The sequence below is a fragment of the Prosopis cineraria genome, unplaced genomic scaffold, assembly GCF_029017545.1.
Source record: "Prosopis cineraria cultivar Desert tree isolate PC_DT_omini unplaced genomic scaffold, ASM2901754v1 PC14, whole genome shotgun sequence".
NCBI lineage: Eukaryota > Viridiplantae > Streptophyta > Magnoliopsida > Fabales > Fabaceae > Prosopis > Prosopis cineraria.
The window spans coordinates 3,621,355-3,644,961 of record NW_026555345.1 but is presented as its reverse complement, the minus strand read 5'-3'; the positions used below and the strand labels follow the sequence as shown (position 1 = coordinate 3,644,961).

General features: G+C 35.3%; 2 protein-coding genes and 1 pseudogene across 2 annotated transcripts; all 3 read right to left on the bottom strand.

The window, feature by feature from the left end:
* Positions 1-858: 858 nt before the first annotated feature.
* Positions 859-5,035, bottom strand: LOC129293818 (methylthioribose kinase-like). Its single transcript, XM_054931932.1, is given in 8 exon segments — positions 859-1,229; positions 1,549-1,763; positions 2,036-2,237; positions 2,328-2,502; positions 3,496-3,611; positions 3,613-3,794; positions 4,848-4,997; positions 5,000-5,035. Coding segments are annotated over 8 exon segments (1,242 nt in total). The 3' UTR covers positions 859-1,063.
* A 4,860-nt stretch (positions 5,036-9,895) lies between these two features.
* On the bottom strand, positions 9,896-11,283 carry LOC129292781 (uncharacterized; annotated as a pseudogene).
* Positions 11,284-14,368: 3,085 nt separating this feature from the next.
* On the bottom strand, positions 14,369-20,116 carry LOC129292780 (methylthioribose kinase-like). The gene is made up of 6 exons (XM_054930425.1): positions 19,605-20,116; positions 19,167-19,476; positions 18,492-18,666; positions 18,204-18,405; positions 15,273-15,487; positions 14,369-14,684 (listed from the first exon to the last, which is right to left on the bottom strand). Exons 1-6 carry the CDS (start codon positions 19,788-19,790, stop codon positions 14,519-14,521), a joined length of 1,254 nt encoding a protein of 417 aa, XP_054786400.1. The 5' UTR covers positions 19,791-20,116; the 3' UTR covers positions 14,369-14,518.
* Between the last annotated feature and the right edge of the window lie 3,491 nt (positions 20,117-23,607).

Below are 23,607 nucleotides of genomic sequence, written 5' to 3'. Positions count from 1 at the left end.
GCAGCGTCTGGAAGACCCCATAATCCTCAGGACAAGCCTTACTACATACGGATCACACTGGTTTCGCCCTGCCATGGGCTCATCAGGGAGGCGGCACTAGCCCCCGATCAGTTATGCACACAGTCCGAAGACTGAGGCAGAACACCTCCAATGCTAATGTCACCCCCCTTTACCCATATTGTGTGAGGCTAACCAGCGGATCGTTCTTTACATTGGTCTTTACACGGTCACGGAAATATCATCCGTGACATTCTCCCACACCCAATCTAGTACGCCCTCGTGCTAGGGGAGAACGACTCCGCCCAAGGATCGTACGTACAGTACTACCACAAACACATCAGCTTACTGCTGAGTGGCCACCCGAGTCCTGCACTCTTCGGACCCACTCGCACCCGCGAGCCAACAGGAGTGGAGTTGACAACGGCCAACCTTCCCGCCCGAGTCCCCACTTTTGGACCCACCTGCTCGGAAGCCTTTCTGGAGCAGTGCCGAGGCCGACCAGTCCCAACGTGGGACCCCACGCGCACACGACAGTAAAGTACGTCCTGCTCTGATACCACTCTGTCACGGGCTGAAAGTCTGGCGCAGCACACGGCGCCCTTGCGGCGTCCTAGAGGACCCCATAATCCTCAGGACAAGCCTTACCACATACGGATCACATTGGTTTCGCCCTGCCATGGGCTCATCAGGGAGGCGGCACTAGCCCCCGACCAGTTATGCACACAGTCCGAAAACTAAGGCAGAACACCCCCAATGCTAATGTCACCCCCTTTACCCATATTGTGCGAGGCTAACCAGCGGATCGTTCTTTACATTGGTCTTTACACGGTCACAGAAATATCATCCGTGACAATATGCTCTGGTAATGTTGATTATTCATAACGTTGACAATAAGAAAGTCATGCAGTACATAGGGAATCTCATATTGGAAAATTCACTATATATGGTGTGATTGATTTCATGTTAGAAACCATCAAAACCACATTTTGATGGAAACAGAGAAATCTAGTTCTGGACGGCAAAACCAAACATGGAAGCTGCAGACAGCAAAACCTTGCTGTGGCTAGAACTGCCGAATAGCTTCAACAAGTTCAGCAATTCCTTCAAACTTTCTTCTTTCCTTGAGAATCATCTTGGCAAAATCAAGTGCTCGAAGTTCGCAGGTGGCTCGTTTACTAGCATCACTAATAGATTCAAAATCTTCAACATGTACCACACCAACGATTCTCCTAAATCAGTAAGATAATTAAAGGAGAAAGTCAACCAGTCTGTCTAAGACAACTACTTGAAAGTTTTTACACGCCCATTTCACATTAAGGACCAACTAGTGCATGATATAAATGCACAGCTGACACAAGGATGAATCCTAGTCCAGACTTGACATTTACCGAAAGCTCAATAGTTTATTCAAATTCTTTTCCATGCCTCAAAGACATGATGTGACATTTTTCCTTTCTATTGACAAATCTAAAACAAGCCCAAATCATACAAACATGGAATTTATATATCATAATGGTAACAATAAGAATCTCTGATCTTTAGTCTCACCTTATCATTTTGGCTGAACCAAATCCAAGAGTGTCATGAAACAGATCTGCCATGTATTTTTTCTGTGCAAGCAGCAGAACCTTGGGATTGTTATAAATCGTAGGAAGATAGGCCTCACCTGGACCCTTTCTATGCTCATCCCAAAGTGCAATGAATTTATCATGAAAAAGATTCCAAGTGTCTTCAATTGTCTTAAGAATCCACTTTTTATATGCCTGCATGAAATTCTGTGGTTAAACAAGTTCTACAACCGTTTCTCCCCCTCAATGATTTGTACATGTCAAGTTTCATCATGTTATATGTCCTCATACGCTATGACAATAAATTGACCAAAAGAAAAATTCCGGCTCAATAAAGATGAAGATACAGTGGATAAACATTAATAAACCAGTCAAAGAAGAAACCAGAGCGAGTTTCAACTAAGTCATGATGCTAGTGCAGGACCAAAAAAGTGTCAGTTATCAAAAGCCGAGAAACTAGGACCTACTTTTCGGTCATTTGCCTGATCAACATGTCCATCTTGAGCAAAGAAAGCTAACATCAGGTTTCCTAGGAATGCTCCTATGTCAAAACCTATAGGTCCATAAAATGCAAATTCTGGATCAATAACTTGAGTTGATTCCCGAGTAACCATGACAGAACCAGTGTGTAGATCCCCATGAATGAGTGCCTGGGCCCTCTCGCAGAACCTACAGGAATATAAATAAATTCTTTTCACAGAAGAAATTAAAGTAATATTACTGCTTAGTGCGATGGAAAGTTTGTCCTAGTCATAATACTTGGATTTCAGCTCAGCAACTTCAAGCTTCAGCGAATTGTCTTCTCGAAGAGCCTCAGCATCATCATCGAGATAAGGAGCAGTCCAATGATTATATTGAGAAACTCTGTAAGGGTCAGAGAAAACAACGAGTGCAGTATGTCTGCATAATTCCACATTCCCACAAAATTTGGCAACTGCATAAAGCCAATATGCATTAGGCTTATAAGCAACTAATTAACTCTTAATACACATATATCACCAATAACAGGTAAAACAACAAATTATAATCTTAAAATCATAAATGAGTTTTTTCTTTTTTTTTAATATCAGTTTTCTAAAGAAAACTATGAGCATCAGTAAAATTGGAAGCATGCGTAATTAGGCAATGTACATACAACGGAACAGGAAGACCCCTAGTTGCGATATAAATTAGCCTACATGCCACTATGGACTCACTCAACTTTTAGGCTCAGTATCAAATACAACAGAATCAGAACAAGTGGCCTTACAAGATAAAAGACAAAAAACAAACAAAATTAGAAATTTACAGTTTTTTTTTTATAACAAACTATTAGAATTTTACTGATTACTAAACAAAGTTGTGTCCCAATGACAGGTACTAAAGGCACTGTCATGCACTGTCATGAGTCCTATATCGAGAAGTCTCACAAGTGATGTGAGATTTATAAGTTCAAGAGACTCTTCTACCTAATAAGTTAATTTTTTAAGATAAGCTCTCCCTTTGAGCTTGTGTTTGTCACATTAATGCTTTTATTGAGGCTTTAGTATCACAAAAAGGGCTACCCACGAAGGGATTTAACTGGCAAGAGGCCAAGTGAAATGTCGTGAAGTGGAGCTACCAAGGACATTGGCTCTTGATGGGCTGGCATTGTCATGAGTCCCACATTAGAAAACCTCATAAGTAATGTAGGGTTTATAAGTTCAAGAAATTCTTCTACCTAACAGGCTAATTTTTTGGGATGGGTTCTCCCTTTAAATTTGTACTCATCATAGGCACAATGACAGTATCATGCAGTTTTAGAAGACAAAAGAACATCATGAATTACCATGGCAACGCTGGCAATGTTTATGCATGCCAGACATTCTAAATCCAAAAGCTCGACTTACAGTGAGATAAATGTAGCATGTGAAGCAACACATAAAGAAAAGTGGTGGAGGAAGATTACCATCTCTCTTGTGCTCAGTAGTGGTCCGAAAAAGGAGAGTTGTGAAGAACATTGTCTTCGCCATGTAATCTGCCATGTGTTCTGCCAGTAACGGGTACTCAATTCCAGCAATCAGGGATTATATGTGGAGGTTCTAGGTAACGCATGCCAATTAAAGACATTGTACTGTCAAAATGATAAACTTCAGGGACATGGTCAGGGCATAAACGACCATGTTCTTTAAGTGCCAGAACCTCAAAATATGCTCTCTCCTTTGACATAGGCCATGATTCTCCTATGCAACGAATATATGGAAGAGCCTGTACGATCACAAAATTGGAGTCAATTTCAACTTTTTAGAAGACTGTTCTTCTTCCCCCTCAAGGAAGGCAATTGATTTAACAAAGGAAAACATAATTATTGATCCCTGTAATTTTATTACATTTTATTATTAATTCATGTACTTTATTTTTATTGCTCCTAATTCCTATAATTTCCTTCCTTTGCAAAGTTAGCCTCTCTACTTTTAAATATGTCCAAAAAGATGATGATGTGGCACTAATGATATTAAATTATTTGAGGTGTAATTAATGTCATTAAATTTTGTACTGAATGTCAAAATAAGAAAGAAAGAGATAGTGCAATTACAAAATACAAGACAAGATCGGGAGAAGCTAAGATTGAGCCCAACTACACAAAGAATAAATAAACTCCAACATCAACATTAACAAATAATAATAACAATAATAACAATAATGGTTTCAAAATCAGGAGAGAGAAAAGTAAAATAGGATATCTTAGTGTGACGAAGAGATGGGTTTGAAATTTGTTTGATGCGCATGTTGTAATGACTGATGCGATATAAAATTAATTAGAATTAAAATTTTTATTTTATTATAATGATCTTTAAGATTTGATTTGAATAAATTTAATCTCTTATATTACTAGGTTATATTTTTAATTATTTTAAAATATTTACATTTAATTATTAGGATTTATAGAATATTTTTCTTTTAATGCTTTAATTTTTAGAGTTATAGTTGAAATACAGACATATAGTGCTTTAACACATTTGTTTTGGACACACTTTTAATTGAATAAAAATTGTTAGTATTTTGTCTCTCTTCTAATTTTTTCTTTTCTCTTTATACTCTATTTATTTATTTATTTATTTATTTTATATTCTCTTCTCCATTTCCCCTTTTCAAATATGCACTGAGAACCAAAAACTACAAGACCAATAACAAAACAAGTTAAAATTACACGGATGTTGTGTTATCGTTCCCTATAACAAAATAAGATGCAGTCCTCAATTCCCACAAACTTATCTATGAAAATTTTGATCAACAATTGAAGCTAAGAGAAATCCTTACTTGCTTGACGACAAAAGAACCGGCAGAGTTGACGACAACGAAGACGAAGTTAAGGTTGCCATCTCCGACTTCCTTAACCAATAAGTCATCGAACTTATTCCCAATCCGTAAAGAAAGGGAAGGTGTAGCCTTTATGTATTCAATCAGCGAACTCTCTCATCCAGCGGACGAAACTCCGTAAAAGCCATACTGGGAATCAACGGTGACCGTCAATAGCGGCGACAATAAACTACAGAGTTGGCAGGAGCAAGATTCTAAGGAGTGGGAGGAGAAGGCATGTATCAACATCATGGTGCTTGATTTAGGAAAACAAAAACGAAAAAAAAAATTAGAATCGTTATCCTTCACCAAAGTTGACAGGGAAAGCGATGAGGAGACTTTTCAACAAGGAAAAATGCGATTCAATGAACCGAATTTACACATTGTGAGAAGATGGTGAAGTGAGCGTTTGTACGAGGATAGCGTAGGGACCATGTTGCTGGAAAAATGAAAATGGAATCTTTATACTTTTCTAATTGGATGGTAAAAGCGGTGAATTTTCAACGAGTGAACGTATAGATGCATTCTGCCTCATCCAATCGAGAATCTGATTAATGAGAATGAGGACCTTGGTGGTACGAGATATGAAGCTTATTTCATGTACAAACATCCTTTTTTCTTTCGATTCAGGCAGGAAACTTGGATAAAATGCATCATCTTCTTTGTTTACATTAACCAATATTTTGATACCCCGTTCTAGCAAAGCTGTTTCTGAGAGGGACAAAACTCGAGAACAACCAAGTCGGACATGAGATTTAGCAAAAAACCAGTATGATGGTCATTTATCCTGATATGCAATGGCAATGACTTGACTGAAAGGAAAATTCCAGCCTCATGAAGGTGAAGATAACACAATGAATGAATACTACAACACTAGTCTAAGAAGAAATCAAAGTCAGTTTCTACCAGGTCAAGTTGCTGGTGTTGCAGTGTTGCCAGGGATGGAGACGAGGACCTGAGAGGGTCACGATTCCTCCAATTTTTTTTAAAGTAAAAAGTAAGAGTTACATATTTTCAATCCTTAAATTGGTATATTATAAAAATTTTGAAACACTGAAATTTTCATTTTGATTATATATATAATCTTTTATATATATATATATATATATAATATGATTGTATAAATTTTGAAGATACAAATGTTATAGTATCTACTTATTTTCAATGAGATGATGTTACACATGTTTTTAAAATATTGATGTCATTTGATTTTGTTTTCATTTAATATTTGATAAAAAAATTATTAAAATTATTACTAACAACTTTATCAAACATTACAATAAAAATATCAAAATATATTGAATCAAATGTCATGTATTTGATATCTATTATAAAATTATTTATTTAAAAGTTAAAGGATTATGGTTAAATTGTTCTTCTAGAAGAAACTACTTCTTTTTGAGATGGCCATGCTATTAAAATTTATCATACAAATGGTTTTAACTTTGATATAATTTAATTTCATTGGCATAAAAATATTGTGCAATTGAGCATCATTACCTTATTGAGATAGTTACCACGCTATCATTATTTATCAATTAAAAAAATTAAATAATAAATTTAATGAGCAAGTCAATGGCAAAGCCATAATCTAGAGTAAAGAGGTGCAATATAATTTGATTTAAAAATTAAGAATTTTTTTAAAATATTATAATTACATTATAAAAAGACTATAGTAACATAAGTAGATTAATAATTATTTTTTAAAAAAATATTAAATAGATTGATATGGTTTTTTATGTAAAATACGTCTTACATATCTTATATTTATCATTAAAATATTATACTTTCTCTATTCAAAAATATAAGGCATTTTTAATCAAATCTTACCTTCTAATAAAGTAATTACCTATTTTTAAATTAATCATATCTTTTCATATTTAACTCTATTAAATACCCTATAATATATATAAAGTCATTCATCAATAAGGGTACTTAAAAAAAAGACAATAATTACACCTCAAAATATTAAAAATGCCTTATCTTTTTTAACATCCAACTCTTTAAAAAATGTCTCACATTTTTTAACGGAATGAGTATATCTAATAAATTTTTGAGACCAAATATTTTTTATTTTGTCCAAAAGGTGCAGAATCTCAAGAGTAAGAGGTGCAAGCAAAGTATCAAAATTTACATATACAACTTATGATTTTTTTCTAAAGTGAGGGGGAGTATTTGCTCACCCTCACCATTGAGTAGCTCCACCACTTGAGCAATTAATAGAGTTTGTTATATTAAATGCAACTTTAAATTATAAGGATACATTTTAATCATTTACTAATTTTTAACTCATTCAATTGCTAAAAAGTTTATGATAAACTTAATAATTGATTATTTTTATACCACAAAAAATTAATGAGTAAGATTTAATTAAAAAAGAAGTTACATATTTATTTTTGTTATATATTTATAAAATTATATAACAGTGAGAAGAGTGAAACATATAATTTTGAGTCCGATTAAGAGGGGTAGAGGAAGGCTTAAGAGAACACTCTTGAAAGTTGTTGAACGCGATCTCTTAATTAATAATATTCCTAAAAGCTTGATAAATGATAGAGCACAATGACATCTTGCAATCCATGTAGCTGACCCCACCTAGTGGGATAAAGGCTTGTTGTTGTTGTTGTTTTATATATTTATAAAATTAAATATAAATATGTGTGTGTGTGTGTTTTTTTTTTTAAATATTTATATTATGCTAATAATGTATACAGATTTAGCTTTTTTCAATTATTATATGTTCTCTCATCTCGGTGACTCGGTGTCTTTAGTTAAAATTTCTAGCTTCGCCTCCTGGGTGCTGCATTAAAAAAGTTCACAATTATGTGAAGCCTAGTGAATACATTTGTTGGGACCTCGCACAGAGACAGGGTAGAGAGCAAGAGGAAGATATTCTGGAAATATTCCAGTCACTTTATATATGTGTGCCCAAGAGTGAAGGCTAACGAGTAGGGAGCAGCAGAGCAGGACACTCAAGTTTATGTGATACGACGGAAGTAACAGAAGAAAACGACATGCAATACTGAGTGGACTCTGAGTCTTGGATCTCCACCCTAGGCCCATTGCCAACAGCACGGAAAAACATCGAAGCCACAATGCAACGCCCTTGTATAGTGAACGTTTGCTCTTGATATGACACAAAAATTTCCCTTGAGGCATTCAAGGGAATTTTCCTCGTAGTACACATACTCTTTAAATTTAAAGACATATTTTTAATTTTGATGAATTTTGACACCTAACTCATCTAACTTTTTCTAATGAAAAACCATAAATTCTTGTTATCAATGTAAAGAGCTTGTCAGTAATTAGTTGATATGTAAATATTTTTATAAGTACTTTTTAAATTTGTAAATATGTTTTGGTCTTGAAAACCTCTCAAGAGTCAAAACTCAACTTATTTAAAATTTTCATTTACTTAAAAAAAAAACTTGCTTTACGAGATAACAATAATGTTGGCTATTCTTTGTTATTATTGCCATTTTGACATCAAAATTGTGTTACAATTCTGTGTTGTCGTCTATAAAGGTTATGTATGAGGGCTAAAAAGAAAGAAAGAAAAAAAGAATATGTGGCGGCCATGGCGTGGAAATAAAGTCATATATCAGTAATGGCCAATGATGGCGTTGCTTGTGATAATGCTATGTTTAAATTGGAACCAAGGGTCAGATCCACTCTTGAATAATTGCCATTTTCGACACATACCACTTTGCATGATTCTGTTTGGCTCTCCTATCATGCACTCAAAATTGCTCTTGAATACTTGCCAATTAAATTGCCCCTTGATAGTTTTCCCCCCAGTACCTAATGTCCATATTTTAGTAGGGTAAACTATGATGTAATGGAACATGTCGTTAATGAAGGGGCATTAAGATCCATGGTTTTAAATTTAAATGGAAAGTGCGCGCAAAATAAATAAATAAATAAATAAATTTAAGGTTGGATCCAATAAAACTCATGTTTCGGTCGAGCAAACTGAGGTTTGAGTCACAAAAGTCAGATGGGATCCAAAGAATCTTGTTTGAATAAAATTTGTAAGAAATTGATTTTAGGCTAAAACTTAAAGCTACACTAGAAATTTTTTTTAGGGCTTTTGTTTTTATGCTTATTTATCAATTTATTTCAGCCTTTTAGAATTTAGAAATAATACTTCTTAATTATATATGGACTCTTTTATTTTTAAAATATTAATTTAAATTTTATAATATTTTTCTTATATATATATATATATATATATCATAAAATTCATGTCATTTTCAATCACTATATATTTAAACCTGCTTTTGAATTATATCATTTAAACAAGTTTCAGTTTATTAATCTAACTTTTTAAGAAAAAAATTCAAACATAAATTACTTTACATTAGAATAACTAATTTTTATCTTAACTTCAGTTTATTAGCCTTAATTTATGTAAACTTGCTTTGTAAATTTTAATCCAAGCCCATATTTTCAGATGCTTCAGTTGACGAAAAAAATTATGATGCTACAGCAATATCACAATTCACAACCTTCAACTTGAACATGAACTAGGAGCATCAATTTATGCTAGAGTAGAACTTGTTTTGGCTCCCCTCAAAATTGGAAATCAACGGTGTATTTTCTCGATTAATGATCTTCAGCAAAATCATATTCTGTTTGATCTTCAAATAAAGGGCTTTTCAATTTCGTCCCCCAAGAATGCATATTTCTTAATATATGATTTACAGATAAAATTACTATCGGCAACATTATTCTACCAATTTGAAAAATACTCACCTGAGAAAAACACTAATTCGTATAATTTTTCATTAAAGAATATGTAAGAGGTGTAATAGCAAATTAAATCATGTCCTTTGAAGTGATTTTCCTTAGGATTCATCATAATACATAAATGCTACAAGAATGAAGAGTTGCATACATTTTGCCAAAAATTAAATGTTGAAATTAAAATTTTAAATGAAGCTCTACGGTGTTTTAAGAAATTTGTTTAAACATTAAACGAAATTTAAATTTAAAATTGGCAATCCATATGAGAAAACTAAGAGAATAATTAACAACATAAATTCCATATTTCCATTACAAACAGCCATCAGCATCCATTTAGGACACACGCATATGATGATATATACATGTATCATCATATTCTTTATTTTAAGTTTAAACTTTAAACTAACATTACATGCATGCCCTTGTTATCAGCTGATTGCAGAACACTTCCTAATTGCCATATTTTGCTTTGTAATCTTTCCACAGCTGATCCACAGGCTTCCCAAGGAGCTGCATAAAGTAGTCGTCACTGTAACCAGTCTTCATCTTCTCGTTCAGTTCTGCCACAAACCCATTTCTCAGACTGTTACAGTAATCCAGAAAATAAGCTGTGACCTCATAGCCATGGTCCCACTTATCTCCCTGACCTGGTTTCACCCAGTGGCTTGGTGCATACCCTGCTTTGAGCCTCACATAATCAGCAATCCCTTCGATCACCCCTCCATTAGCCTGACCATTCCCATTCCACTGCCATACGTGAGTCATCTCATGGTACAGCACACCAATCACTTCTCTTCTCGCATCTCCTTTGTAGTTTCCAACGTACCTTGCGCTTAGATGAATCTCGTTGTTGTCAGCATACGCCACCCCATCCATGTCTTCCACAAAGAAGCTCACTTTCTGCACATTTTTCTTTCCGCAGGAGAATCTTGCTGGAAGATCCTCCATATGAACTGGGTTGCTGAGTCTAGTGTTTGCATGGCATAGGCTTCACCAATTTTGTCACGGAAGAGAACGCCACCTGCGGTTGCAACATCGTTGGTTACAGCATATTCAACTGCTTGTGTAGCTTTCATAGCTACTAGAATTAAGAGCAGCGAGGAGAACAAAGGGATAAAGTGTCGAGCCATGGCTGTGTTTGGAGCTAGCTCTCGTACTATTGTGATTAAAGAAGTAGCTATGCTGGGGTTTTTATAGGGAAAAAACTGAGGAACACCTGCAAATTGCATCCATGTTTATTATCTTAGAATAATGGAGTGGACATCTGAGTCACCATATCATCTGTATCTTCGGGACACGGGAGTAATAACGTAGAGAAGTAAAATTATAAATAATCTTAGAATAATGTAGTAGGCATCTGACTCGCCATCTACTAGTTACAGAGGACAAAAAACTATAATAATTTATCACTAACTAGCAGATTTGCCAGATCACCTTTAAACTCGTGATGCGGAACACTTGGTCTTCCTGTATCTCCAAAATGCAATGGATGTTCCACATGAAAACCTTCTACTCCTTGATGATCAGAATCTACCATATAAACACTTAAATAAACTTATTTATTCCTTCAAAAATCAACTTAACTAAATCAAGTACCCGGCGTTTGCATCAGCAATAGATTCAAAATCCTCAACATGTGAACCACCGCCAATTCTCCTGTCAATTAAATCATTAAGATGAATGCCTGAAACAAAGACTCTAAGAATAAATCACTTCACTTGAGACTTAGGTCATTACACTTTCTTTTCTTTTTCTTTTTTTCAAAGAAGCACCTTGAATCTGCAGAATAATTGCAGAAATTTAAGGTCCTTACCTGTAAAAAAAACTTGTCAGTTGGTCCTTAAGCATAATTTTTTCATTTAGTTATTCACAGTCCCATAATTTTCCGTTAATCTCCAAATTCTTTCCTTGTTAATATTTTCATAGTTATTGCTTGTTAAATAGCATGGAAAGAAAGTTCTAGTAATACCAAGAACTCCAAAATGCTTTACAATGTACCATATAGCGTTGCTCAAGTTATATGAAAATATAACATAATCTTTTTACAAAATCATTAATGACCAAGGACACTTAAGTGAATCTTTAGCAGTTGTCTTCACAAAATCACTTAAATTAAGGTTGTCGTTGTCATGTTTACATGTTAATGTTAGGTTTGACTGATGGGAAGGAAGGAAAGGGATTTTACTAGAGTGAAGAGGAATTTTAATAATGTTTCGTTTGGTTCAAGAAGGGAGGGGAGGAGAGATAGTTAAAATGCACCCTTCCCTCCAAAGCCCCTAAATTTGGAGGGTTGGGTCCATGTGTGATCATGTAGCATCAAGATCCATATGGTATAAATGTTAGGAGACAAAAGCAATGGTTACAGAAGGAATAACTTCTCAATTGATGATCATGGAAATTATACAGGACACTAGAGCCAGAATTCGTGTCACCTAGATAAGATTTCCAACAGTGTGTAGTTCAAAAAGCAGGTACTCGAAAGTCTATGCCAATATATTGGAAAGTTAAACTAGTATTTACAAATTGTTAAAAATTTTGCAATGGAACAAAAGGCGAGAAAACACAGAAATCACATAACATCAGGATAAAAATACAAGTCACTGGTCTGCAGTCTCACCTCATAATTTAAGCAACACCAATCCAAGAGAATCATGAAACAAATCTGCCATGCATCTTTCCTTACAAGCAGCTCAACCTCAGGGTTGTCAGAGATTGCAGGAAGAAATGCCTCCCCAGGACCCCTTTTATGCTTGTCCCAGAGAGAAATGAATTTAAAGTGAAATGAAATTTCCGCGTTTCTTCACTTGTCTGGAGAATGCACTCCTTATATGCATGCAGGACACGTTGTGCCTAGAATCAATTGTCTAAGACTTTGCAGATCTGATATAGTACAATGTTACCACCTCTTCAATTTAAACACCCAGAGTTCCTTCTCTTGACCAAAATAATAGGGATTCATTTAATAATAAAGTATCATTAGTTATACATGAGACAGAAAATGCACAGGAATCCAAATCTATAATCATACATGATAAGGCGGCAGATTTAGGAAACTTATTAGATGTTTCAAAATTCTTGAATGCTATAAGGGCTTCAAAATGCTACAATGCTCAACGCACATCACATGGGTTTTCACAAGCTACAAGAAAAGTATCACATATTAAATATATCAAATTTATTAATATGATTCAGTTTGAAAACAAATATAACAGTCAACTAATATGCATGAAAAAACCTAGACTTACATAAAGTACTACGATTAAGTACTTGGACTTTCACAATGTGAAGTGGGGAAAAACACCAGGATTTTTCTAAGTCACTATAAAACGCAGAGAAGGCAGAAAAGACATACGGATGAAGATCATACTCACTAAGAGCACCAACATATTGTAGTCCCTGTTTTCTTTCTTTTCAGAGGAACAATTAGCTTTAGTAGAACAACAATCCATGAAACATGACCACGGAAATACCAACAAAGAAAAAACCGGCAAGATTTAATGCAGGCATTGGCCAAAATAATGCAGACAGAGAATAAACACAAATCATGGACTCTCACACGTCATTTTATTCCAGATTTAGACAGCAAACCCCTAACGCACACTGCGCATCATGTTCTTCGTTACCCCAACGAAGTTTCTGATCATATCTTGGATTCACATTAGTCTATAGTCAAATCTTATCTTATTGCTTTTTTAAAATGTTGTATTGCTCAACTTAATCCTTCACAAGATCATGTTCCCTATTTGTTCTTTCAAAAATAAGCTTTCCCTTTTAAAATTGCCGCTCTAGATACATATTTCTCGATATGGTTTGCATATCAAGGTGTCATCAGCATTCTTCTATCAAATATGAAATATATCGAAGATACTTACATTACCTGCCAATGACCTTCATACTGTAACAGAAGAATATTGAACGAGCGAAAACCATAGTTGTATTCACAACATTTGCTGCCAGACGTCTATAATAACTTTTTAGGATTCATCCAACTCTGATCCAGAAGAGTTGCATGTGTTTTTCCCTAAAAATTACACTTCAAGTTTTAAGCAAATAATGTTTATTTAAAATTAAATCTCTTCAAAAACTTTGGGATTTTTTTTTTTTTTTTTGGAATGCAAAGTGAAACAATTAACGACGGAAGGTAAAATCAGTACACAACTAAGAATCTCCTCTTTTCATTATCCACTACCTTCCTACAATAAGGTGGAAGGAATTTAAATTTGAAATTGGCAAATCTTTCACATGGACTCCAAATCTCCATTATAAAGTCATTTGTATTCCTTTGCACACGCACAAACGATGAAGTACACATAACATGCATCATCTTGATTATTCTTTAAACCAGCGGATCTTCTTAGCTAACAAAACACTTCCTAATTGCCATATTTGGCATTATAGTCTTTCCACAGATGATCCACATGTTTTCCAAGGAACGCTCAAAGAAGTCGCCGCCATAACCACTTCTCATCCTCTTGTTCGGTACCGTCACTATCATTCCTCAAACTATAAAAGTAGTCCAATTGTCCCTTCCGGGACATCCCGTAAGTTGGAAAAATACAGTACTATACAAAACAAGCAGTGACATCATAACCCTGGTTCAATCTCCATGATAACCCAGCTCCATGACTTGGCTTAACCCAGGGGCTAGGTGCTCGCCAATCCATGGGCATATATATCGGTCATCTCCTGATGCAGCACACCAGTCACTCTCTTCTCACGATTCTATTGCAGTACACTTGAAAAGATACTACTATTGAGTACAAAATTATTCTCTTGTATCTAATATTGACGACAACAATATCATGCGGTTCGTGAGAGATTTGATTATAGGGAGACTCAATATTCCATTGAAGTACAGATAGCAAAAACCTTACTGCTGACCGTGACTAAAACTGCCGAATTGCTGAAATAACTTCAGTAATTCCTTCAAACTTCCTCCTTTCCTTGAGAATCAACTTCGCTAAATTGAGTGCCTGGCGTTCACACGTAGCTCGTTTACTAGCATCACTAATTGATTCAAAATCCTCCACATGTGCCACACCAACAATTCTCCTGCCAATCAAATAATTATGGAGAAAGCTTAAAACAAGGACTTTCAAGTACTGTATACGTTCACTTCACATTAAGGACCAATTAGTGCATGATGTAGTTTCTCAATAAACATCAAGTCAAATATCACTACAGACGTTATATCTACCAGGAGATTGAGATCTATAACTTGTTTAATGTGAATCTATAGCACTGTCTATTGAAAAATCACTCAAGGCTGTTGTGCACCTATTCATATGTAAGGGTACACAAACCATAGCAAAGCTATGCAAAAGTTGCAGTGATACACAAGTGTTGCAGTGCCAAAAGCCATAGCATTGAACTACTAGCTACTGAGGTTTAAAATTTAAAAAAAAAAAAAAACTACTACATGCAGTGTGCTATTAATAACTATGAAATGTGTAAAAAATGTGAGCTACTCAGTTAAAATAGCAATATGTTGATGCTTGAAAGTGTTTGCCTATATGCATTAGTGTGCTGTTGAAAATCTTGCAATGGAGCCGAGGATGACAAAACACAGAAATCATATAACACGATGATAAAAATAACATAACATCGAGATAAGTATACAAGTCTTTGATGTAGTCTCACCTTATCATTTTAGCAGCACCAAATCCTAGAGAATCGTGAAACAAATCCATCATGTATCTCTTCTGTGCAAGCAGCTGAACCTCAGGATTCTCATAGATTGCAGGAAGATATGCCTCACCAGGACCATTTTTATGCTTGTCCCATAGAGCAATGAATTTATTGTGAAAAAGATCCCAAGTTTCTTCAATTGTCTTAAGAAGCCACTCCTTATATGCCTGCATGACATGGGGTATTTAGGATCAATTGGCTATGACTTCATAGATCCGACATGGTATTATGTTGTCACTTCTTAAATTAAAGGGTTAAGGGTCAAAAATATCCTGAAATATACACAAAAGGTCACAAATGACCCTAAAGTCAACTATTGATTATTTATATCTCTCATCCTCAAAAATTCTTCGCTCCGTTACCCTCATTTTTTTCCATCCATTTTTTCATTTGTGGGGCCCACATTTAAATTTTTAATATTTTTTATTATAAAATATTCTTTTCTCTCTCCTCCACTTTCTCTCTCTTTCTCCCCTCTCTCCCTCCGGCAGCTCCACATTTTCGCCCTCTCTCTCTCCCTAAAGCTCATTCAGCCTCGCCGCCACCACTGCCTCCTTCATCGTTGGGTTGCTATATAACATCAATTCAACCTGCACACCACTCACATTCTCAACCCCACTGATAATCACGTCCTCAAATCAGTCTTTAATCTCTAAGTAGTCATTCTTGAACCAGTCATTCTCTCTCTAAAAGCTCCATCCCCTTAAACGTTACTGCATCCTGTGCTTCACCTTGTTGCAAGTAACATGGCGAGTGAGTGACTCCCCATTCACATCTTCTACCATCACCTCCTCCTTCTCCACATTCACCACCTGCTGCGACAAAAGCCATAGCTAAGAGCTTCCGAGAGTGGCTCATCAATGGCATCAAGGAGGGTGACATAAAGGTGTCATTCGGGCGTGACTTGAGGACTTCCAAGGCGAATATGAGCGTTGAGGTGTTTGAAGGGCTTGCTCATGCAAGATTGGCTGCCACATCACATTAAGAGAGTGAGGAGGAGAGGAGAGAATGAAAGAGAGTAAGGACATTCTTTGCATGTTCTTCCCGAGTCTCTGCATGTTCTTTCGAGTCCTCCATTCCCTCTCCCTCTCTCTACATGTTTCTTCTCTCTCTATAGACACACACACGCACACACAGAGAGTTTGAATGGAGAGGAGGGAGAGGACGAGAAGAGGGAGACAGAGAAAGTGGAGGAGAGAAAGGGTAAAGGGAGATTGAATGGAGGAGAGAGAGAGAGGAGAGGAAGGGGGGAGATGAGAAGGAGAGTGATAGGAGAGGGAGATTGAATGGAGGGGAGAGAGAGGAGAGAGAGGAGAGAGAAGAAGAGGGAGAGAGATGAGCAGGAAGAAGGACAAAAGGAGGAAAAACTAGGTCCTTTAGTTTCAACTTGATTGGAAAAAAAGTTGGATGGATTGACTGTGTGATTACTATGGATAAAAAAGTCATGAGATTCCTGGTGCCTTCACATCTTTCAGACACTTGTTTGCTTCTAAACAAAGACAATGCATCACAACTTCTAGTGACAATGCTAGTTAGAATATGTTGTCTTCTTTTTACCTCTTCCATAAGTAATAATGTTTTGATAATTTTTTGTTACTGGGAATTTGGTTTTCTTCAAACGAAGAATTCAACATGTTGTCATTGTGAGTTGGTTGAACTATAATGTTTCAATTCATGAAAGAACTAACCCTATTTATTTAACTGTTTACAAACTCGTGATGCCAAAAACTATCACGGCTTGATGTTTCAAGGGTGAAACCGGTGAACTCTCAAGAGCATAACTGCGAACAAGTTTGGCACAAGTGTTTTAATGACTGAGGAACCCCAGCATCATAGTCATGAGAGCATCAGGGAGCCTACTGATCAACCTGCCCTGACTTTAGAAAATATCAATATTTCCAGCAACTGTCCTTTGCTCTCAACAATTTTAGGAATGGACTTTGTAGCCCGAGTGTCGATATTGCATAAACAGATTCACACGCTGAAGCCAATGAACGCCATCACAAGAAATGATTGCATGTGGCTATTCTCTCTCTGTGCAACAGCTGATGCACAGAGAACGCCATCACAATTTTAGGAGGGGACAATGGAATGAGAGATGGAGAGGGGGAGAGGAGAGAGAAGGAGGAATTAAAAAAAAAAAAGTGGGGCCCCCAAGCAATATTTTATAATAAAAAAATTCATATGTGAGAGCCACATAACGGTAAGTTAATGCCAAGGTTACGGAGCAACAATTTTTTGAAATTGAGGCATATAAATGACCCATAATTGAGTTTAGAATCATTTCTAACCCTTCGTGTGCACTTCAGGGATATTTTTGACTCTTAAACCTTAATTAAACACCCACAGTTCCTTATCTTGGCCACAATTGGATTCATTTAATAACAAAGCACCATTTTACATGAAACAGAAAATGCAAGGACGTTCAAATCTATAGCTATTCAAGAAGGCAGCAGATTTAGGAAACATAGATGGTTCAAATGCTTGAATGCTATAAGGGTTCATAAATGCTATCATGCCTATGACATAGATTTTCATAGGCTAAGATGAAATGAAGCACATTTGACATGAAATCGAAATAAATTAGTATAATTCAGTGTGGCAACAGATATAAAAGCCAGTAGTCAATTAATATATACAGGGCAAAAAAAAAAACAAAGAAAGAAACTAAGGTTACTATTAAAACACAATAATAATTTGACAGTCATCCAAAGTAATAGTTGCATAAGTTCCAAAGCATGTGATTTTCACAACAAAATGCTGCAGAAAACTAGCCAGGTCATAGAGATTGTGTGAGAAAATTAGATTACAGATATTAAACTATCAGATCATACAAGCAAATAAAACAAGGGAACAGAATGTATGTAGAAATCAGGGACTTACTTTTCTATCAGTCACTTGATCAGCATGTCCATCTTGAGCAAAGAATGCCAAAATCAAGTTTCCTAAGAATGCTCCAATGTCAAATCCCATTGGTCCATAAAATGCAAATTCTGGATCAATAACTTGTGTTGATTCAGGCGTAACCATGACAGAACCAGTGTGTAGATCTCCATGTATTAGTGCCTGGGCCCTCTCACAGAACCTACAGAAAATTAAGTTATCATTAAAGAACAAGTTATAGCTACAGAGCGTTCATGTAAAAGAAGATACATAGTAGAGAGACAATACTTGGATTTCAGCTCAGCAACTTCAACCTTCAAAAGATTGTCTTCTCGAACAGCCTCGGCATCACAATCAAGATAAGGGGCAGTCCAACGATTATATTGAGAGATTTTATAAGGATCAGAAAAAACAACCTGCTCAGTAAGCCTGCATAGCTCCACATTCCCACAAAATTCGGCAACTGCGTAAAGCCACCACTTAGAATCATAAGAAACATGTCTTGCAGAACCATTTATAGATATCAACAGGTTTTAGGGATCTGGATCAATAATATTCTTAAAATCACTAAAGTGACAATTATTTATTGTGTCAGTTTTCTGATGCAAAGTTTGAGCATACGGTAATATATAGTAAGTGCACTGGTGTAAAGTATAAGCTACAGATAACTGAGCAGGTGGATCACATTTTCCAGAGTAAACTAGCCCTAATGACCACTCTCATCTAAATTAATTCTTAGGCTATCACTTCATCCAAAAACAATTGACTTGTACAAGAGGACAACCAGCAGCAGATCTATAAAGCCAAACCAAAAATTAAAAAGAAATCTGAGAAATATAAATTTACAATTTGCTGCAATGACATATACTGAAGGCATAGCTGCACAGTCAAACACTGCGGATGACATATGGACATCATCAATTTATTGTATGAGGCAGCAAATAAAGAAAAGTAGCGGATTACCATCTCTCTTGTGCTCAGTAGTGGTTCGAAAAAGTAGAGATGTAAAAAACAACGTGTTTGCCATGTAATCTGAAACATGTTCTGCGAGTACTGGATACTCAATTCCAGCAATCAACCCTTTTCTCAGGATTATGTGTGGAGGCTCTATGTAACGCATGCTGAGTACAGACATGGTACGGTCAAAATGATAAACTTCCGGGGTATGCTCGGGGCAAAAGCGACCATGTTCTTTAAGAGCCTGTGCCTCGAAATATGCTCGTTCCTTCGTCATAGGCCATGATTCGCCTATGCAGCGAATATATGGGAGAGCCTGCATATACATTGGAATATTTTAGACAAAGGCAAGCGAACAATAAAATAAAAACAGGACACACAAAAACAGAAACTTGTCAATTTCAAAAATTTCGATGAACGCCTGAATCAAAACAACATCCTAACTTGCTTGATGACAAAAGACCCGGAAGAGTTGAAGACAATGTAGACGAAGTTGAGGTTGCCATCTCCGACTTCTTTAATGGTTAAATCATCGAACTTATTCCCCAGCTTGGAAGACAGAGAAGGGGTAGCCTTTATGTAATCAATCAGCGACTTCTCATCCAGCGGACGAAACTCCGTAAAAGCCATTATTAGCAACGACTGTGGTCGATGATTCCAGCTCGGCGATCAACGATTGTTGTGGTAGCAGTAGTAGGGTTTTGAGAAGTGGGACTATCCGTGAGAGTAGAGAGCAAAGATTGCGTGAAAATCAAAATGGCATCTATAGTGATTATCAAAAGGGATCGGAGTGGGTTCAGTGAATTAGAATACTAGGAACCTGCTGGGAGCCGTATCATAGAAAAGAAGAAAAAGAAAAACAGTCAAGAGACTGGAGAGGGAAAATTGGAGATGCAATGAACCTGGACGTGACATTGAATTGTCGACTACGATGAATGCGCCAGGCACTTCCGAGATTCTTTGTGAAAAACAGCACGGGGTCACCTATGCTGAGCACGAATCGTCCACGCGCACCATTTTATTAAAAGGAACAAATCTGGACCGTCCGTCACGTGTTAATCTTAACCCAACTCTGCTTGACGCCTCGGACCCCATTTTATAAAATCGACAGGAAGGAGGGAGTAAGTAGCGCATTGTTTCGGCGCCTTTTTTAACCCTTCATCAGGCTCCAAGTTTTTGCATAGCATTCTTGAACTAGAGGGAGGGACATTGTGTCTTTATTCTGGCCATTTTTTTGGCAAGCTTTATCCGACTTTTTTAGGAATGCCCAAGCTCTCTACGATTGTTCTGAAAAAAAGAAACTGAAAGTTGAGATAGCTTTAGAAATTAACAAAACAAAATAAAAATGATAAATGCCAAATGTGATATTGGATAATATATATGTATATATAATATAACAAAACAAGACAAAAGAAAGGAAATGATACGTGCATGTTGTATATAGGCACATAAAATAAAAATGATATATGCATGTTCTATTATCTCCTTTTTTTCAGAAAATTTAAATAAACATCATAAATATATATATATGTATGTATGTATGTATGTATGTATAATATTTTTGTTCTATGCAGGAACAATGCAAGTGGAGGGTGAATCAAAAGCCGAAATAAGGAGGGAATTTGAAAGTTTAGATGATGCATGAGAGTTTTGGAGAGAATATGATAAAAGAAATGGATTTGAAGTTATAAAGGATGCTTCTTCAAAGAGTAGAAAAGATGAGTTTATTATCATCACATGTAAATATTTATGTTGTAAGGAAGGTGTTTGGAGGAAAAAGAAAAACAAAATATATTCTTCCATAAATAGGCCAAAAACAATGACCAAGTGTAAGGCAAGAATGGTAGTATCTCTTCTTGGACAAAAGTTTAAAATTATTGTGTTTGATAAGAAACATAATCACCTCCTTCATACAAAAGACATAGTTTGCTTGTTGCCATCCCAAATACAGAAGACATAGTTTGCTTGTTGCCATCCCAAATAAATTTATTGGAAACTCAAGCATATGAGATAGATCCAGTAAAAGGATCTGGGCTTGAAGTTAGGGCCACTTTTGATTTAATGAGTACATATGCCAATGATCAAGAAAATTATGGTTATATGATGAAAGATGCGAATAACAACTTGGAGTCCAAAAAGAAGAGACGTGTGAAGTTTGGAGAGGTACAATGTCCTCCTTCAATATTTTCAAAAACAAATTGCAAAAAATCTAATGTTCTGCCACAAATATTAGTTGGACTTAAACCAATACATCACTAATTTTTTTGGGCTGATACTCATACGCTAATAGATTATGCACAATTTTATGAAATTATATCATTGGACACAACATGCAGCACTAATCGAAATCATCAACCCCTTGCACTTTTTTCTAGGTTCGATCATTATAGAAGTGTGGTCATTTTTTAAGTAGCATTATTGTATGACAAGACTATCAAGTCTTTTAAGTGGTTACTTGAAAATTTTTGGATGCTTATATCTAAAAGAAGTTTCAAACTGTATTTACAAACCAAGATTAGACTATGGCAAGAGCATTTCATGAAGTTCTTCCTAATGCAAAACATTGTTTATGTAGTTGGCATTTTTTGAAAAATGGTGTTAAAAAAAGAAGGGTCACAATTTTTGACTGATTTCAAAAAATGCATGTTTAATTATATTGATATAGATAAGTTTGAAGAAGATTAGAACTAGTTATTATCTTCTTCTAATATCTAGGAAATTAAGTAGTTGAACTCTACTTATGATAGTAAGGAGAAATGGGCTAGCTATTATGTGAAGGATGCTCGGATACTAGGTATGAGGAGCACACAAGCTAATGAAAGTGTGAATGCTGATATAAAGAAATGTAAGAAGCCAAAATTAAAAATCAATCAATTCTTTAAAAGGTTTGACAAAGTTGTAGCAAAAAAGTTCTAGACTAAAGAAGCAAGGTCTAGTGTTGTCCATGATGTTAGAGAAAATGAGATTCAAGCAGATCTCAAACTTGACATTACACATAGGTATAGACAACTAATGCGCATGATAGGAAGATTGGCATCAAAGAAAGCTATGTCACTTCATATTCATAGATGTGTCACTGAGTTAGAAAATGAGATTCTTGTTGGTGATGAAAATGACACTTCTAAACCAATCATAGAGTTACAAAATATGCTAAGGGAGTTTAAAAAAAGAGATGGAAAATTAAGAAAGAGATGTTACAAAGGTTAGGAAGAGACGAATTTAAAAACAAGAAGAAGAGTTGCATCAAAGGTATTGAATTTTAATTTATATATAAAACAAGAAGCTATAACTTCATTATATTTGTATTTATTTTTTTTTATGAGATTCTCAATAGGTTTCACTATCTAAAAAGAAATGTGAGAGAAAAAGAAAATGCTTCATCATTAAAAAGAAAAAGAAAAGTTGATCAAATAAAAGATACACGAACTCAAGTTTCAATAGTTTCAAATTTAGAGGTTCCAACACAACTTGCACAAATACAAGATTCAACGTTTTCATACACAATTTCTCTAGCACAACATATTTTTCCACTTTCTACATCATGATCATTATCATTTACAACTTTGTTAATAGTATGAATCAATATATTAGTTACCAGTAAATGTTATATATGATGGTCCTGTGTTCACATGACAGTCACTAACATTTGTAAATGTAGGCATAAGGTAATGAAATTTCATTAATTGATACCATAGATCTCATGACAAACTACTCACAAGGAAATGAATAGAAAAATAAATGTGCACAATTTGCATAAAAAATAAAACTTTATTCATTTCAAAAATGTCATATATAATTTGCTTCTAATAAATGAAAACAATCTCTGTACATTTCAACTTCTTCATAGTCTATACATGTTATAAACCTAATTAATAGCATAATTTTTTCTTCATACAAGGTAGTAAAATAGACGTTAGATTGTTTTTGGTTTGTAGGGATAGCTTGCTTTACACTTTCCTAATTTACAATTTATCATTGCATATGACAATTTTTGACTTTTGGTTTTTGGAGATTGTTTGCTTTACACTTTAATGGACACTTTTTGACTTTTTGTGCAACTCAAAAGACAAATTTTTATATGATAGCACTTGCTTTGCTTCAATCATCTCCCTATAACTTACAGGCAAATCAATTTCCATCCTTCACAATACTTTTTTTTTTTAACAATTTGTAGCAAGTGTCATAAAATTGCAATGTCCAATCAGTAACACATACTAGAAAGTAATATTTTGACTTTAATATGGAAGGCTTTTATTGCAATTTTCATGCTTATATCTCAGTTTATGAGAATTCTTTTTCTTCTAAGGTTGAAATATGCTAGTTCTTATGATTCTTAGCATTCCCTTGCCTATTGTTTGGCAACTATTGTAACTTGGTCAAACATCAAATTTGATATAATTGAAACTGTCATCCTTCAAATGACCCTCTTTAATGAACCATTAGAAAT

Bases quoted from the DNA above. Each gene is read 5' to 3' on its own strand.
- LOC129292780 (XM_054930425.1), bottom strand. From the start codon at position 19,790: ATGGCTTTTACGGAGTTTCGTCCGCTGGATGAGAAGTCGCTGATTGAT. The intron at 18,667-19,166 runs GTAATCCGCTAC...GGCTTTACGCAG, and splicing joins TACTGAGCACAAGAGAGATG to TTGCCGAATTTTGTGGGAAT. The intron at 15,488-18,203 runs GTAAGTCCCTGA...CATGTCATGCAG, and splicing joins ATCAAGTGACTGATAGAAAA to GCATATAAGGAGTGGCTTCT.